We start from the raw sequence: 19,783 nt of genomic DNA, 5'->3' as shown, positions 1-19,783 counted from the left end.
TATTCCTCAGCCTAAAGTGCAAGAGCTAATTAGTAGATCTTTCCTACTCTTATATTTCTGTTCTTACCCTAATTTTCAAAGCATTTCACCATTAAGGATTTTAAAAGCACGTAGTTACTGCAATGGTTTAAAAAATAACTTGGGTTGGGATGGGGCTGTTATAAAAAAGCGACATAACTGGCCGGGCGCGGTGGCTCACGTCTGTAATCCCAGCACTTTGGGAGGCTGAGGTGGGTGGATCACGAGGTCAGGAGATTGAGACCATCCTGGCTAACATGGTGAAACCCCATCTCTACTAAAAATAGAAAAAAATTAGCCGGGCGTGGTGGCGGGCGTCTGTAGTCCCAGCTACTCAGGAGGCTGAGGCAGGACAATGGCGTGAACCCACGAGGCGGAGCTTGCAGTGAACCGAGATCACGCCATTGCACTCCAGCCGGGGTGACAGAGTGACACTCCATCTCAAAAAAAAAAAAAAAAAAAAAAAAGAAGAAAAAAGAAAAAAAAGTGAAATAACTTGGTGGGTTAATAAAGACAAAAACTGTATCATTAATCTGGAACATTATACTCCCATGAACATACTCTATTAACTTATAGATCAATAAAGGCAGTTGAAAAATGGATATGATTTAGCCTAGACCTAAGTATGTGAACAACTATTTGCTTTTGTGAGCATTAGACATGTATTGTAACTCAAGTTTTAAAATGACTGATGTCCACAGCCAATAATAATGAATTAAGTAATTTTCTATCGATATACAGTTCTCCTTCCAAAGCTAAAATGCTTGTCTTAGATTATTTCCATTATCTCTTTGGTCAAAGCGTTTAAGTGGATCTGAGCCTTTTATCAGAATTTATAGCATTTACAGACCATTGAATTTATAGATCTGTCATACTCCAACATTCCTATGAAGTTTTACTTGGACATTTATTTTTGTACTATATTCTGAATAGCCATTGACTAATGAAATTTTAACATGATTCTATTTGCTAATGAGTTTTCATATAGAAAAATCTAAAGTGAATAAATAGTTAAATAAAATTGACTTATTTGTAATCAAAACATACAGGTTGCTAACTTCAAACGACAAAGACACAAATGACAAAACGTATCTCTATAAGATTTCAAACATCATATTTAAGGCCAACAATCAGCACATTTACTTGTTATCTATAAATTCTGGTATAAATTTCTCTTGATCCTTCACTGGAAAATTGTTATTATCTATTAACATTTCCGCTGCATTTTCTACCATGTTCCAGCAAATAAAAATTAAAATGATTTGGTGAGCTTTTAGTAACTCAGTGCCAGATTTTCAGATGATACTTTCCCGAGGCATCTCAGACTGATAAAGATTAAGAATCCAGTTCCACCTGGAAAATACTAGATGTGACCTTGGTGTTATGCCAAATTTAAATTTCACTCAGTTTGGGTTGTATATTATAGTAGGGCTAACAAAGAGGAACTAAGTAGCAGTAACACCGAAATGCAAATGTGAATACTGTAGATTTGAGGAGTAAAAATATACCTGAGAACCACTCTGGGAATAGCAATTATTTTGTCATCTCATATTACTGCCATTAGTTTAAACATCTCCTTCCCAACCATTATGAAAGCTGCTTAGCACAGTCTTATTGATGGATGGATGTGTTTCATCTTCACTTCCTTTTACTGTCTGCCCTCTGGTGGAAGTGCTGTCCCTTGAGATTTGATCAAAGGACATTTAAGAAAAGTGAAGGCAGAAAAACTAGCTACTTGACAAACTGAAAAATATACCCCTGGATAATGACTGGATGAATCAATGTGGTTAAGTATTGCCATGCCCACTTATCAGGTATAAAAGTATTACTTTTTTTTTTCGCTCTGCTCTGTGGCCTCCTGCCCCCAAGACTTTTAGAATCTTGAAACGATAAATATGTAAAATCCAGGAAGTTGATCATGTCTAATTAGACAAAAGCTCATCTAAGAATACATTTGTTTTCACTATTACTCTATTTCCAAAGATGGGAATTCTAGGGATAGCAGCAGGGGTAAGGGAAAGAGAAGAAATGGGAAGTGAATTGTATTATTTTCTCTGAATTTCAGAATTCATTCCCACATTTTAGATTACAAATGTGAATTTACTAATGATCTTAATTGCTATTTGGCTTCCATAATCTCATGAGGGTATCCTTTTCCTAGGGGTTATTTGAATGCTCTCCAGCTCATCCATTTTTCTTGTTGGATTCAAAGAGAAAAAGGACAATGAAATATGAATTTACTGCACAATTTAAGATTAATAGAAGTGCAGTTGGAAATGAAACAGTTTATATGCAAAGAACGAATCTAAAGTATTAGATACTGATTTGTTTTGTGAAGAACACAATTAACATTTATAAATCAAGAGTTAAAATCCAGACCGTCGCCTTTAGATAGCTATTCAGATACACTTCTGAATATCTTCATTTGATGCAGATGGTTTTATTATAACTTTATTGTTTAAAGGTTCAATTCTGGGTTCTTGAAGCAAATATTCAGAAAATGTGATTGTATCTGTGACTTATAAAAGAATCTAGTTCCCAGAAAAAGGTAGGGATAGGAAAAAGCAGAGAATAATTTTGTTAAAAAAAAATGTAGGTTTTGGCCAGGCACAGTGGCTTATGCCTGTAATCCCAGCACTTTGGGAGACTGAAGTGGATGGATCACTTGAGCCCAGGAGTTTGAGACCAGCCTGGCCAACATGGCGAAACCCCGTCTCTACCAAAAATACAAAAATTAGCCAGTCTTGTTACCCAGTCTCAAGATAAAGAAATAAAAATTCTAAAATAAATTTGTTAAAAATACAGGTTTTGTCAGGGCAGCCCTATTATATGAAATCATAAATTTTAAATGAGTCAACAGGTTTAATTTTAGCTGTTAAAGGGGAAATGAAGTTAGAGATATAAAGTTCTGTTTCAAACTAATTTAGTCGACAAATCCTAATTGAGCTTTTACTTTATGCCTTGCTCTCATGATTTGGGATTTTTTAAAATTTCTCTACATATTTACCAGCAAAAATATACCGTGAAAACTTGACTTCCATTGGATTTGCAAGGTTTCTAGACTCCTATTGACCAAACTCCAAAACTATTTACGTTGTTCCTAAATATAATAAGATTAAGCTATACCAAACCGTGGTGACCCTTAAGCACAAAAGTAAGTTCTGAGAGTGAAAGGCGATTGCTTATACCTAACTCAAAACCAGCAGTTTAAAAATCCAATGTGATTTGAAGAAAAAATAAATTATTTCATTTAAAATTTGATGCTCACATGAAAATAAAAATTGAATTATAGCACACACTAAACTACCCAAATTTATGAAAAGTCAGAGCTTCAAATGGATGTAAATTAATCAGGAAATAACCTGTAGAAGTTAAATGCCTCATAAACGGAGACAGCTAGAAAATAATAAACTTGCTGGCAAAGTGAAAAAAGATAAAGTAGTAAGTATGATAGAACAAGGCCAAGGAAGTTAGCCAAATTTAGTGTATTTCCATCAAGCAAAAGGCCTGGAAAAATATTTTAGAAATGGAGGCAGTGAATTAGGGTGTTCAAAACCAGAATTTTAATCTTAGTGGTAATGTAGAATTGCAAGATTGGCAATTTATGTCAAAGATATGTAAATGTCACCATTATCTGTTGCTGCATGGGCAGTAGGTCCCTTCTCTTTAGGCAGTGCAAATCTTGCCCAAGAAACAGATTTCTGATTTTAATCTGTATTGTTTTTGGAAAATGTGAAGCCTGAGATACATATATATATATATATATGTGTATATATATGTATATATATATATACATATATATGTGTGTATATATATATATATATATATACATATATATGTGTGTATATATATATATATTTTTTTTTTTAATTGAGAGAGAGTCTCACTCTGTTGCCCAAGCTGGAGAGCAGTGGCGCGATCTTGGCTCCCTGCAACCTCCGCCTCCCGGGTTCAAGCAGTTCTCTACCTCAGCCTCCCGAGTAGCTGGGACTACAGGTGCCCACCACCACGCCAGGCTAATTTTTTGTATTATTAGTAGAGACAGGGTTTCACCCTCTTGGCCAGGCTGGTCTTGAACTTCTGAGGAGATATTTCTTATGTAATGAAAAAGAGGGCTTGATAGCTCTAAGCAGGTAATACCCATTAGTGGAAATCAGGTCCTCTGGGCAAACCTCTTCTCTCTCTGCATTACTAGGAATATCTACCTACTTCTTGTATTAAATATACCACTGACGTATTTCCCTGTATATCCAAATCACTCACCAGGAATACTTTATGGAGTAAATAAAATTAGAAAAATGCAATGCTCATTCTTCAAATGTGATGAGTTGAATAATCACAGGTGGAGGAAATCAATATCAGCCTCCTAGAGCTACATGTTCACTCTTTCAAGGTAGGGGTTCTGTCACTCACTTTATCTCCTCTCATGCTCCCTTACAGAACACAACAGATTGTTTTAAAAACTGTATCTCCCCACCCACCCCATGTTATTCAAGAAATGTTGGTGTTGAATTTCTGTCCTCTGCTTCTGAATCAGAGAAAATACCTGTGTGGCCTCTAGAAAACAAATGGATTTAGTTTGGGGCCATTCAGGTTTACACTGTTCAAGTCTCATAACAAATAGCAATATATACCCATAAGCTGGGGAGCTATAGAGCTAGAGAATCTGAAGCTGAGATCTGGAAAAGCCCACTGCCTTATTATGAATGTTGCTGTGGAGATGACTTTCTGAGGCAGGGTGAGTAGTTGAGGAAAGATGGTGATAATATTTCAGAATGACCAAGCCTCAATTTTGATAAGCCTTAAAATCTACAGATTTGATAAACATTGCTACATATAGAGATATCACTGCTAAGAAAGGAAGAAAACCATTTGGGAGGTCAAAGCGAGAGGATTTCTTGAGGTCTGGAGCTCGAGACCAGCCTTAGCAACATGGTGAGAACCGCATTTGTACACAAAATAAAACAAATTAGCTGGCATAGTGGTGCATGTAGTTCTAGCTACTTGGGAAGCTCAGGCAGGAGGACCACTTGAGCCCGGGAGTTTGAGGCTGCAGTGAGCTATAAACACGCCACTGCACTCCAGCCTAGGTGACAGAGTGAGACCTTATCTTAAAATAAATAAATAAATAAATAAATAAATAAATAAATAAATAAATAAATATAAAATTAAAACCTAGATTTCTTAAAGTGTTTGCCACAAAACAAGCTAATTTAATGTATGTATTGAGGATTGTGACCTATTAATATATGAACCCTTAATATCTAGCACATGCTTAACATATACAGTTGACTTTCAAAAATATCTGTTGAATTGAATTTCGCGAGGAGTTAGATAGCAAAACCATTCTATTCTCTGACAGCTAATTTCTTAAAAAAAAAAACAGAATAGGAAGGACTCAAATCTAGAGATATATTGTATCCTGCCTGAGTGCTCAAAAATATTTATTGAATGAATGAATGAATAAATTAATGAAAACATGGCACCCAAGTTCTGGTATAGTTCGGATGTATCTGCCCTTTTAGGGTTAAAACCTCACATAGAACATACGGATTATTACCTAAAAATATGAAAAAAAGAAAACCCAAAAAAAAAAAAACCCTGACCAGATCACATTTACTTTCCCTCCACACAGCTGAACTCCCAATGGAAGAGATTACACTCCAGAATGGAAGCCCTATCATATTAATGATATGTCCCTGTGTCATACTAAGGGTATGAACCCACAGAACTTCCTGGATCCAATTCCACTTGCAAGAGACCAAAGCAGTCAGGCTTCAACAGATTTGAAATCTTGTAAATCATTTAGGGGTCAGAAATGGAAGGTTTTTATTTTTATTAGATTATTTTTTCATGAAGCTTAAATTTTCTAGAATTAGCAAAAGAGAATTTTTAACGGCTTTCCTTTTCTTAAAAGGAAAAAAATCTGAAAGCAATGCAAAAAATAACTAGAAAATTCTATTTATTTTAGTCTTCGCAGAAATAAGATCCTGGCCCAACTCCAGCTATTAATTCTATTAAACATACACAGAAATTCGATGATATCTGTTCTCTATTATATACATATAAATGTTTAACTTATAGTAAGTCTCAAAACAGACAACTGGGAAAAGTTGATAGGAAATAATCAGGGACTGCAATTGCCTGCTGGACATTAGGTCATATATAGCTCACTATAAAGAAAGACCATAAAACATCAAAATGTATCTGGGTCCAAATGGGGAACACATTGAAGCTTCTGATTGCTAAAGTCTTCTCAACTTCAGCACAGTAGATACATTTTGAAGCATCACAGCTGTTGACACGGCATGGTACAGTACTAATTTTGTGTTTACTATATTGTTGCACAAGTTTTCTAGACACACAGTTAACAAAATTAGTATAAAGATAATACCATGTTAACTGCTGTTGAAATCCCATGGAAAATACATATATACATATATTTTTGGTTCTCTTAGCTCAGAACAATTCATGAGTTTTAAGTCATTTACCAATCTTTATGGCTCCACTTACCAATCTTTAAGTTCCTCCATGGGTTCATCCTTTCTCGATGTCATTCCAACATATATTTCCTCATGTTCCCACCCTCTGTGAATTTCATAGCTGCCACTGGCTGCTACACATTTGCTGCTCCAGTGGTAAGTCTGGGCATCTGCTTGCCCAACGTTAAGTCATATACCATGATTTTTTGTTAGCTATCAAGAGACTGACTTAATTTTTGTAGGATCTTATTGCTCTTTCCATGGGATTTGATGCTTTCATTGATATAATATTTATATATGTATACTTATACATATATAGATATAAAAATATACACACATTAACACACTATAATCTGTATATAAAACACATGTATAATCACATATATGTATGTATTGTTTTTTGCAAAAGAAAAAAGAAAGCAAGCAAAATAAGACTGACCTGACCTACCTGTACTCGGCTCACATTCAACAAAGTCTTCATCATCACTTGAACATTCAGCAGATGAAACAAGATCATCTGATGTTGGCTGTTTATGTCAAAGAGAAAATAATGGGGTAGGGGAAGAGAGAGAAGAGAGAGAGATAAGGAAACTAATGAACAAAGACATCAAAGATTTATCACTGTGTCCCATCTCCCATCATTACGATTATTTTTCTAAAGAGGGCATACCGTAGGATGAAGAATTCTTAACTACTGTGTGACTGAGAATGACTCTGGGTCTAGACCGTCTCGGGGGGGGGTCTTCCATAGAGCTGAGTGACCCAAGGTGGTTCCAGGAGACTTAAGCCTAACCCATCCCCATAAATGACATTTTGCAGCCTTACTTCATTCTGGTTTTGAGTTTTAAGAATCAGAAGGACAGGAGAAGGGCTGTTGTAAAGGATGGGCAATGTAAGACTGCAAAGCAACACAGACATACATTGTGGCTTTGAGAGAGTTTCAATCCTTATGGTGTGTGGTCTCAAGTGTATGCCGTGGTAGTTGTGCATCTACAGGCTGGCATAATTAATGAATGCTGTGGAATGCATTCTCTTTAGGAACAGCATAATGGCTTTTATCATTAGCAAGAATTCCTTCATGTAATTGCTGCAATAGCTGAATTGGTAATGTGGACCAGTAGCATGATACCACACAATAGTCCCTGAACACAGGTAAGGCTGTTCCTGAAGACAGCAAAAACAGTTCTGACTGCAATAATAGTAGTTCAGCTTGAGGCACCTTTTAAATTCTGAGTCTTGCAGAAACTCCCCAATCCCAGGGAATCTATTACAAGAAATATAGGAGACTGAGTATCAGCTGTGAGAAGAGCCCTCCATACAGTAGGTGAGATGACTGCTTTCTGTATTTGGTACATATTGCATGCACAATAAATATTGAATGAATGAATATACAGATCTTATGCAAAAAACAAACTTTTGGCCTACTATGTGCATAAGAAGACTCAATATATTATAGTTCAGTGATGCTCATTTATTTCCCCTTCTTCATGTTACCAATATTTACTGACTTGTTGATCTTCCAATTCCCAAATGTACTAAAGTCTGGATCCAAATTCAAGAGGAAGAGGTAATAAACCACTCCCCTTCTATTGAGCAATTACTACAAGCCAGATGCTGTCCTAGACATACATATACATACATACATACATACATATATATATATATATATATATATATATATATATACACACACACACACATACTTTTTAGTTATTAATTAGACACGATTCTCACAACTATCTTTTGGGACAGGTATGACTATTACATGACTAATTAGAATTGCAGTTAGGTTAAGTGAGTTGTTGAAAGACATACAGCTAGTAAAACACATAGTGGGAATTTGAATAAATACATCTTAGTCAAATTCTGTGTTTGTGGCTTGCAATAGGCTTCTTTATACCTGGTCTTACATTATGGACAGAATTATGTCCCCTCAAAATTCATATGTTGAAGTCCTACTCCCCAGCCCCTCAGAATGTGACTGTATTTGATACAAAGCCTTAAAGAGGTAATGAAGTTAAAATGAAGCATTAGGATGAGCCCTAATCCAATATGACTTGTGTCCCTCTAAAAAGAGAAGAGTAGGACGCAGACATACCCAGTGGGAGGAAGGCCATATAAAGACACTGGCAGATAGTCATCTACAAGCCAAGGAGAGAGTTCTCAGAAGACAATAATTCTGCTGACACCTTGATTTCAGGCTTCTAGCCTCCAGAATTTCAAGGAAATAAATTTCTATTGTCTAAGCCACCTGGTCTGGGATATTTTGTTATGACAGCCCTAATAAATGAATATATATGACAGCCTTTCTACTCAGGATTTCCAGAAAACATCCTTTTTTTAAATAGACATCCTAGGTATGGAATTACTGGACACAGCAAAGAACTGGAAAAACCACATTAAATAATTCATTGATTTAATTAACAATGGCAGAGAAGTGCCCTACACAACAATATTGATCTTTATTCTACATCTGAAAGGGGTATAGTTCAAACTTTGCTCCTCAAGGCTAGCAGAAAAAAGAATTTTTATTTTTTTAATTTTATTAAAGTTCCAGGATACATGTGCAGAACGTGCAGGTTTGTTACATAGGTAAATGGGTGCAATGGTGGTTTGCTGCGCCTACAGCCCATCACCTAGGTATTAAGCCCCGCGTGTATTAGCTGTTTATCCTGATGTTCTCCTTCTCCACACCAAAAAAAGAATTTTTAAACATACTTAAAAAAAAAAAAAAACACACACTACTGGATTGTTCATTTCAGTTCCAGCAACTGAAACTGGTAGTTACATCCTGGGGGACTGTTATTTGTGTTAGAGACATGGTAAGCATATTCCCTTGGTGTTTCCTGCTGAGAGGGGGCCCTATAATAGCTCTACTTCTAGTTACTTAGGGAAAGGAGCTGGTAAGTGGGAAAAGAGTTAACTGTTGAAATAAATAAGGCAATTATAAGAGGAAAACACTATTTTGGAAGGACCACAATCATTGTTTAGTAGTTTTTAAGCATGCATTCTTTATAGGGGCAATGTCTCCCACCAAAGGCAGGAAAGGTTGGTTTGGGCTGGGGGACAATCTTAAATATTACAATGGTTTGTGACCCTCCAAAATGCCACAGTTACATAAATGAATATGTAGTATATCTTTGGAATTGAAATGTTGTGGGAAAAGGGCAATTAGGGGGAAAACTTATCTGAAAAAACCCCTTAGGGTGGTGGTAATAAAGAGGCGGAGAATACACTGCTAAAGTGTATTCAACTGGAAATTATTAATGATTTGACTGTAAGGGCCTTGCAGAATGGCCCGGTAGGACTTTGGTCCCTAGTATTGAGTGAAAGCTGGTGAGTTAATGAAAATCTAATGAGCTCCTTTCAAGAACTGAAAGCCTGGCAATAAAGTTTAAAGGCCATTGAACAAATGTTTAAAAAACAATGCATAACTTCAGTAGAAACCAAAACATACATTAACATAATATTAGTTGAATCTTTAACGCAGAGGAGACATCTTCATTTGCATGGGCCAAAAGAAGAAATGTAATTTTTTTTTTCTTCAGAAAAAGGAGTAGACTCTGAGGTTGAAAAGATACTGTCTTCCTCTCAGCTTCCTTGGCTTCCTCTCATACTACTAAGTTTCTCTCCCCTGTGGTTTAGGTGACATCATCCCCAGCCCCACTCTCCCACCCCTTCTCCACCTCCAATTCCATCCCAAGAATGGGCCCCTAATCCCCACTGCAGACCCCACACATCATCTTTCACCTTCTGACCCCCTTTTTCCACCTTTAACCCTCTCTGTGCTCCACTTTGCCCAAAGATTTGTTTTCTGTTGATCTTCTATATGAGTACATGTGAATACAGTGTTCTTCCCAGGCAACAGAACCACATTTTACCAGTAGCTCCTAGCAATGGTGCCCAGACTCAAAGGAGTTTGAAGGGCAAATGATCCAGCAGTGTGTCATAAGAATGGGCCTGGCCCTAGACATAGCACAACTGTGAATCCCAACTCCTCTACTTAGATTCAGAAAGTGACCTGGGATATGTGTGTGTGTGTGTGTGTGAGAGAGTGCACACACGTCACTTAGTTACTTCACTATTAATCAACATCATAATTTAACTTCACAATTAATCAACATCAGCCTCTCAATCAAAGTAATTCCAAGCCTGATAGCCACTCCTAATTTAAATAAATTTGGTATCTGCCTATGTGCTCTATTTGTTACGATTTACCCCACATTAGAAGTGTTCTTTGTTGCTGACAATTCATTACTTCCATTTTATGGTACACATACTATTTCTGGTTGCACCTGCCATGAGGAGTGATAAAGAAAAATGTACTCATAAAGAGCTTAAACAATCATTCCAAGGTGATCTGTTTTCAGTGGCTGTGAATCTAGACAATCTGTGTGGGTCTTATATGAATTCAGTTCCTTCCTTTGTGTCTTTCAGACCTCATCGTTACCACTTAGAGGTACAGCCAACTGAAACTCCCAAAGCAGTTACAAACATCTCAGTCCCTCTTTGCCTGTTTTGGTAACCAATGTTTTCCTCAAGAACCTGGCATGCAACATTGGCCACACCTGCCACAGAACACTGTGTAGTATGGAAAGACTTCCTCTGCCAGAGGCCTTAATTTGCAAAAAGTCTTAGAATTAGGAATGCTACACTTAGACTTTTTTTAAACGACTTTTGTCCCTAACATCTAGAAAATCCAAACATTACAAACCAAGGCTTTTGGATGATATGAGCGGCTTAAGATCATATCCTAAATTAATGGCAATTGGATTCAAAGATACTTTCAGAAAACCCAGGGCTTTCTTTTAGCAGTTTTTTTTTGTTGTTGTTGTTTTCGCTTTTTCAGTCTGTGTCCTTTTTCAGATGTAAGCAAATGTAGGATCTGATGCTGAACCTTGAAAGAAAAGGCATACTTCTTTGATTACTTTCTGTGGCTTGTAAAACAGGTTTCATGTTGCAGATATACTCAGACTCAGAATAGAATTGCTATAAGTAGAACAAATTGGTGGATCTCCGCCTTTTAATAAAATGCAGTAGCCTTAGGCTGCATGTCTGTGTATTTTCCTATAATCACAACCATTGTCTGTAATTACTTTTAATTACTTAGAAGAAAGAGCAGTTAGTATGCCTGCAAAGAAATGGATATCTAGACTATCTAGACTCATGCCTACTAATAACATTTACCACTTAATAAACACTGGCTACATTTAGGCTTTGTGCTGAGCTGTTAATTCATATTAATTTAGTATTCACAGTAACCAAGGGTATAAACACTTGTAGTGAATTTTTATTTTTAACTGTCCACCATCCATGCTCCTCCAGGAAATAGTATTGCTTTAGGAAACTCTTCTATTCATAGTTACGTTGGGAATGTTTATCAAGTTGCCTTCAGTGTCATCTTCACATTTTTCCCCTCACAATGATTGTCTAAAGCTCTCATAACTTTCAATGGCTATGCTTAAAGTGCTGACATATGATGGTTCCCCTATGTCAAATACCAATATTCTCTATAAGTTATTCAAGGAAGAATTTTTTAAAAAATCTATGACCACCCACCAAATAATTTTCACAGTGGCTGGGCTGTTAGATTTACTGTCAGTGGTATATGTCATCAAGGTGCTTTTTTCATTCATTCATTACTTTAATGAATCTTTTTCAAACGCCTATGTGTCAAGCACTTTAACAGTTATAAGGGATAAAGCTATAGATAAGACACAGTTCCTCTGCTCTGGGAATTCACAGTCTGATGAGACAGGCAAGTAGACAGGCAAACTTGACGTAGTAAACCGAATGCTCTGACGAGAGGAAGCATTAATGTGCGAAGGAAGGAAATAGCAAGAAGGCAGAGAGCATGTGGGAAATGAGCCCTCAGGGACAGGCAGTGGTGAGACAGGGGAAGGAAGTGAGGACGGGTGGGCTGGAGAAGGAGAAGGGCATTTCAGGTGAAATAGTATTTGCAAAGGCTTAGAGGTCTAAAACACGGTTTATTTATACACCCACTAGTAGTACAGGATGACTGGAGGGAAGGGATGGACTAGAATGACAGTGTGACCACTACTTGAGCTATGTTGTTCTTGAAAACTTAGATAGTGAGCATGAATTTCATGTCCTGCCCTATCAGACTTCTCTCCTTCCTCCACTCCCTGCATCTCACCAGTGTCATCTGTCCCATTTGGTTGGAAGCTACTACACATGGTTTATAGAACATAGTGCATGAGTATGACTGCAATGCAGTTTCACAATGCATATTAAGCACCTTACCTTGCTTTCTCAAGAGGAGAAAAATATTCCTCTGCCCCTATATATTAGCCAAGTCCTATATTAAAAACAATAATTCATACTACTACATGTTAAAATATGTATTTCATATTTTTAATCCACATGTTGAAATTACTTTGTTCTGTGTTAGGACTCATAAAACTAAAGATAGGTATTATAATAACTTTCAATAAAATATCTCTCTGGCAGGAGCCCTATATATTCTTTTCCTGGAAGATTTTTTATTGCATTTATGTTCTTTTTTTCCTCCTAACAATGTTTATTGAAATTACCTTAGAATAAAGCTGGGACAGAAGAAAGCTCACAACTCTGTCCACCCAAGTAAATTTATGGGTATATTTACCTTCCAATTCCCTAAGTTTCACAAATCTGACGTATTTTCCTCCAGTGAGTTATTGCTTCTATAATCATTGGCTTCTAATTATGTACTCAGAAGGGTTTTACCCTTTCTTGGCAATGGTTCTACACTGTTCTTCATTATTAATCCATTATTGGGCATGAGAAAAGTGTCTACTGCTGTGAGCTGTGAGCTGTGATCAGAACTGCTCAAGACCGATTCACTCTGTCCTCTCCTTACTGCCCAACTGCCTTTTGTAACTTCAAATTCCACCCTTCAGCTCTTTATTTTACACTGGTAATAGGCTAATCATTTTGAGGGATAATCATTTTTCCCCACCCATCTCCTTGGAAGCACAGTTATTTGAGATTAAGTATGAGATAAAATAAGTCTTGCCACAGAACAGCTTTATGAAATTATAAATAACACACTCAAGAATGATGATCTCCTTTCTTCCAGTGAAAAAGGAAAAGGGAAAGGCCCATAAATATTCTGAAACCCCACAGAAAACAGCCATACATCTCTGCAGCTGCTCCACACTAAAAAGAATTAAATTCCTTTAAATGTTTGCTGTTTTAGTTCTTTCCCCTCTATACCTTCATTCTGAGATGGAGTTGGAGCTCTGAATATCTCAGATGAGAGAGGACCCATCTAGCTTCATTATGAATGTACATTCTCTATTTAAATACAAGCTGCCTGAGAGAGTTTTTCAATTACCTAATACCCATTGACTCTAAGTAAACCTATAACCTTTAATGAGATTTGAAAAGTTTGACCATTTTTTTAAATGTATCTATTAAGATTTTGTTTACTAAATTGTGGCCATCACAGTCTCATCTTTGATCAGTGCTAATACCCACACATACAACTGGATGATTTTTTTTTTTTTTTTTTTCCTTGAGACAGGGTCTCTCTCAGTCACCTAGGCTGGAGTGCAGGGGCGTAATCATGGCTCACTGCAGCCTTGACCTCCTTGGGCTTAAGTGATCCTCTTGCCTCAGCCTCCTAGGTATCTAGGACTATAGATGCCACCACACCTGAATAATTTATTTATTTTTATTTTTTCTGTAGAGACAGGGTTTTGCCATGTTGCCAAGGCTGGTCTCTAACTCCTGGGCTAAAGTGAGTCAACCACCTTGGCCTCCCAAAGTGCTGGGACTACAGGCATGAGCCACTATGTCTTGCCAGTGATTTTTATATTTAATCAAAAATAGAAAAAACATACAGCTTGGGCAAGCTTGTTAGAAGCCATTATCTCCCTCTCTCCCCCATCCCTCTCACTCACTCAATTTAAGCCCAATACAGAAACAACCTCACAATGTGGTAAGATTGTGACTGTCACACCTATACTCTTATTTTATTCTGATTAAACATCCCATTTATGGTTACCTTTAAAAGCCACTGACATTGTTATGATAAAATGAAACATAAATGACTCTAACTTGTCATACTCAGGTGTGAAAGATGGGGGCATCTCATGAAGCAGGTCCTGAACGTTGGAGGTGAAGGGACAGAATTCTAGTCTTGTTAAGATACTATCTAAGGTGACCCTTGTATCCTATGTCTATGAGCTTAAGTATTTCGATTGGAACAACACCCTGTGAATTTTAAAACTGTCTTACAAGGTTTATGTCATGGGTTCTTCCAGCTATTACTTTCCCCTCTTCCCTCTACCTACTCCTGAAGATAATCACTTGCCAAGATATGACTACATGCATAACTTACTTGCTCATATATCCATGAAATGAGATAGCTTTAAAGAGAATCGCCCTGAGCTAAAGATATTGCATTCTGTCTTACCAAAATTAGGTTATTGGAACAGAGCTCTCTAAAACTGAATTAAAAAACATATTCTGAATATATGATTTTATTTACATTTGTACTGACATTTGCATTGACTCATTCACTCACTAATTTCCTTGACAAGTGTTTATTAATTGCCTATGATGTGCCAATCACTGTGCTTGGGACCAGGCTGACCTGGTCCTTGTCCTCATGGACTTTATAGACTATTGAGATTTAAGCCAAGTCAAACCAGAAAACACTGATCAGTTGCCAAATCATTAGCTATAAAATCTTAAAATTAGTGTTAGGCTCATAAGCGTCACCCAACAGTAACAATGATTATTCATTGTCACTAGAGACAGCAGACTACATAGGAATTCAAGCAAATCATATCACCCACTCCCTAAAACCTCTACCCATCCTCAATAGCCAGCATATTCTTTTTCTTCTTTTCCACAATGCATATACTAGAGCAGGATAAAGAATGACATGACTTATAATAACTTTTGCTAATGAATTAGTCTTTAAGGAAATCCCTTTGCAGACTCAAGATTTAATTAACAGTAGAAAAACCAAGCTAAGCTTGGCCAAATTTTGTGCCGAGGATTGGGATCCTTTATTTCTATCCTTGAGGTCTTCTAGGATTATATAAATAAATGTAGTGCAGCAGTTTAATTTTTTTTCCCCACTTTTAAGATTTTTCTTCTATTTGCTCAAAAAGGGAAGGGTAGATCAAGAGAGAGGGGAGGGAGGAAGGAGAAGAGAGTGGGTGGAAAAGGGATTAATCTCTTGTTCAAGGCAGGCTGACAGAGGGAAGAGGAGTATTGAACCACAGAAGATTAACCAAACTTCAATGTACCTTCCCAAAAGCAGGAGGAATGTAATGCTACGTGGTGTTCCACTGATAAGCAAATCCCTCTAAATCCTTTCAATTTATTTCTTGGCCTGAAGAAATTACATATTATTTAGGAGACAGAAAAATAAAATAAATAAAATCACCCACCCAAACCACACCATCTTTAAGAATCTAGATCGGATGCCTGTTGATTACATACATATAAAGGCCTGGCTTTGATGGCTGCTCCTCTTTCTTATTGGTGCTGTCCTCTCTAGGATTGCTAATTAGAAAGGCTTGGCTGTGTTTCCACTGTCAGATCTTCTGTTTTCACCACAAATACTCATTTTGAGTATTTAGGGTCTAACCATTATAAGGGAAATTTAACTGAAGCTCCAAAGACCAAATCTACTTTTTTCCCTCCCTTCTTCCCTTTCTTTCTTCTTCTTTTCCTCCCTCATGCCTTCCCTCCCTCATGCCTTCCCTCTAAGAAAGAGATGCAAGCTCAAGAAGATGTAAACACAAGAAAAGAGTGCACGTTAGTACATCCCAAAACTTAGTATGTGGCACAGAAAACTTATCCAGAACAATCAAATGCAATGAAGTGAATATAAAATACAACTTCTAGAAATACAAGGCTATCTTTTCTTTATTACACTGAGAAAAAAAAAGTATATCCCACTCAGCCATGTAATATAATGTTAGAAAAGTCAGAGACAGGTGTTACAGCAATAGCAGAAGTTAAAGCAAGTTTTGGTATTTGAAACTGGACTTAATAAAATAGGGAGTTACAAGTGATCTGCGGCCAGTAAGTTTGAGACAGAACATTGAAGGAAAAATAAGAGTCAATTTGAGAACATGGTATGAAGTCCCAGTAGAGGAAAAATGCAGAGGAGGTCAGCTTTGGATTGAGAATTTATCCCTATTCATACCTAGAAGGAAATACCAACCTCCCACAGAGAAATGTGGGAGGATGGGTTCCCACAAAGCTGTATGATTTATATAAAAAACCTCTAGGTAGGGAATGTCTTCAGGTGCTATTAAATTGAGAAGTTCAGAAACCCAGATGGGCCCACTCAACCCCAGAAGTCACATCCTTATTCCCAGGTTGCAATTAGTAGTAAATAGATAAACCCATCTTAGATATTGATTCAAAATAATTTACAAAAGCAAACACAACAGAACTTCTATGTGGAAAGAGATGGGATGAATTGTTTCTCATTTCTGATGGACAGTGAGGCTAATAATTTTCCCCGTTCTAGTTCATAAACAGCAACACTCATTTGCTGTCAAAATGGGTGTTGGAAATGTAGTAGGTGTAATCACAGGCATGAGATCCATGAGGTCATCCACAGGGTTTTTTTGCTCACAAAGACCCTTTGTTAGGTTGTATGCTCTGCTCTTACCATCTCGAAATTCCTAATCATTTATCTTTGCACTTGTGTTTTGTAAGTGAACTTCAGTGGAACAGTGGGGCATGAAAGCAAGCAGAGGAGATACATGCAATGTGTGTGTCCACTTCCATTCCTTGCCGCTCATCCTCATATAGTGTTCCTGATGCCCCAATGGCACAGGATCCTGTGGATTCACTTACATATAGGAGTAATCTGAATCAAACAGCTTTATTTGAATTTATCCCCCAATGTTTCTCCTTGGGAGGTTGGTACTGTCTTCTAGGCAAGAGTGACTAGGGTAAGTTCTCAGGCCAAAGCTGGCCTCCTTTGCTTTTCCTCTCTCCGGATTCTATATCATGTCCTCTGTATAATAGGTAAGGATGTTATATCTACAGGCTGAGTAGGAACACTGACATCCCCAGGAGCTCATGCTCTCCCTTTGAACCAGAAGTTGCTTAGAAGACAGAGAGAAGGCAATGGCATTCTAAGAAACACATCAGGAGAACCTATCACATCCTTTCTTAAGTCTCTGTATCAACCAACCATTTACAGTAAAGATGATGACATGAAAGGGAAAGATAGGGCAACCCAGAGACCTCTTCTTGTTTTTTTTGTTTGTTTGTTTTGTTTTTTGGGACAGAGTCTCACTCTGTCACCCAGGCTGGAGTGCAGTGGTACCATCTTGGCTCACTGCAACCTCCGCCTCCCAGGTTCAAGCAATTCTTCTGCCTCAGCCTCCCAAGTAGCTGGGATTACAGGTACCTGCCACCACGCCCTGCTAATTTTTTGTATTTTTTGTAGAGATGGGGTTTCACCACGTTGGCTAGGCTGGTCTCAAACTCCTGACCTCGTAATTCACCTGCCTCATCCTCCCAAAGTGCTGGGATTATAGGCGTGAGCCACCTGTCCTCTCTAGGATTGCTAATCAGAAAGGCTTGGCTTGCACAGGGCAAGAGACCTCTTGTTTTTGGTTCTACCTGATGCATCAGTAGGCTGAAGTTAAAAAGTGTTGGTAGAATGTGCGTGCATCAAGAAGTGAAACAAAAAGCAGTAAGTTACTTTTGGATGGCATTTCCACTCTTCCAATAAGAACAAAAGACCCATGCATATATGGGCTATGACATACAAATTGTGTTATTTCAATGATTCTGCATTTGAGCTGAATGCTCTTATATCTGGATTTAAAACTGGCATTGCACACAATATAAGGACGAATGGTAATATTCATGCTAATTTACATTTTTATTTACTTAAATGTCATTCAATAGCAAATAAAAAACATAACAAATAGACTATGGAAGAAAGGGAAAAGAAATTCTATTCTAGCACTTTTAACACATTTTTTTCTGGATTTTTGGGCAAGGGGCCCCTTAGTTTTATTTTGCATTGGTTTCCACAAATTATATAGCTACCCCTGAGAACAGTTCTGAAAAATGATTTTGAACAGGCCAAAGGAGTGTGACATGGTTTCAGAAACTCAAATTATGACAAATAGATTATGTTCCTGAAACCAGGTCCCTCGTGCTTCCCTCCTAGCCTCATGACTGTGGGTCTTTGTTTTTGTTTTTTTTGAGACAGAGTCTCGCTCTGTCACCCAGGCTGGAGTGCAGTGGCTTAATCTTGGCTCACTGCAAGCTCCGCCTCCCGGGTTCACGCCATTCTCCTGCCTCAGGCTCCCGAATAGCTGGGACTACAGGCTAATTTTTTTTGTATTTTTAGTAGAGTTGGTGTTTCACCGTGTTAGCCAAGATGGTCTCGATCTCCTGACCTCGTGATCCGCCCGCCTCGGCCTCCCAAAGTGCTGGGATTACAGGCTTGAGCCACCGCGCCCGGCCAACTGTGGGTCTAAACTAGCTTTATTCTCTCAAAGGTACCAGGAGGAAACAGCACTAGTATTCCTGTACTGGTGTGGCTCTTTTAACGCACATGTTCCCACTCTAACTCCCCTCTCTATCTGCCCAGACCCATTTAATAACATTCCAGACAGTATTCTCTAATAAGGGCTCAGCTTTTGTTTATTTCCACTTCTGAGAATTCTGGGTTTTAATGCAACCACTTTGAAAAAGAATGATGACCATATAATTTTCTGGAAAAAAAAAATTACAACACCTTTTTATACACAGAAGTGATGTGGTAGATGACAAAACCGGAACTCAGACCTGATCACAGGGAATCAAGAACCTTTGCTCGCATTGGCTTTAAGGCTAACTTCCCTCAGAGAATTTTGAAAGCCAGCTGATCTTAGGAAAAGTGGGCTGCCTTTCCACCCTGGCCCTCTAGGAAGAGAAAGTCAATAAGCACAAACTCTGCTGAGTCAGTGGCATCTTTACAAACTGTGTCAGAAAAATATTTTTAATTTACACTCTGCCTCTTTGAAAGAAATCAATATGTCATTTGCTGGGACTTTTTAAAAAAAATCTAAGCATCTTTATTTAGTTTTTCTAGATTCTTTTTTCTTGTAGTCTTCTAGGGAGCAAAGGAAAAAGTGTTTCGTTTGTATACATATTGATTCAAATGCTTTGAGCAAAAAATAAACAACTAAGTACAGCAGAGTAGCTTTAATGACAAACTTTTAGGGATCAAGATCTCTAAGCAACACAGTCTCATTTGAGGTGATTGGAAGTAAACAGAAATCAATAAAACAGAATTA

The 19,783-nt window shown here is 37.6% G+C and overlaps 1 protein-coding gene across 41 annotated transcripts in view; it reads right to left on the bottom strand.

The window, feature by feature from the left end:
• The window catches only part of NRXN3 (neurexin 3), a 1,705,132-nt gene that overhangs the window by 52,119 nt on the left and 1,633,230 nt on the right, over positions 1–19,783 (bottom strand). For 23 of the 41 annotated variants that reach the window (XR_010130801.1, XR_010130803.1, XM_055361100.2 and 20 more), the window contains one exon: positions 6,940–7,027. Coding sequence is in view for 38 of the 41 variants with exons in the window: in XM_055361100.2 (XP_055217075.1) it covers positions 6,940–7,027 (88 nt within the window). In the remaining 3 variants the exon portion in view is untranslated. The remainder of the gene's footprint in view (positions 1–6,939; positions 7,028–19,783) is intronic. The other 18 variants (XR_010130802.1, XM_019009962.4, XM_031001718.3 and 15 more) reach the window with 1 other exon arrangement.

The sequence above is a fragment of the Gorilla gorilla genome, chromosome 15 (assembly GCF_029281585.2).
Source record: "Gorilla gorilla gorilla isolate KB3781 chromosome 15, NHGRI_mGorGor1-v2.1_pri, whole genome shotgun sequence".
In the NCBI taxonomy this organism is placed as follows: domain Eukaryota; kingdom Metazoa; phylum Chordata; class Mammalia; order Primates; family Hominidae; genus Gorilla; species Gorilla gorilla.
The sequence above is the reverse complement of the archived record's forward strand: the minus strand, read 5'-3'. Positions and strand labels throughout refer to the sequence as shown.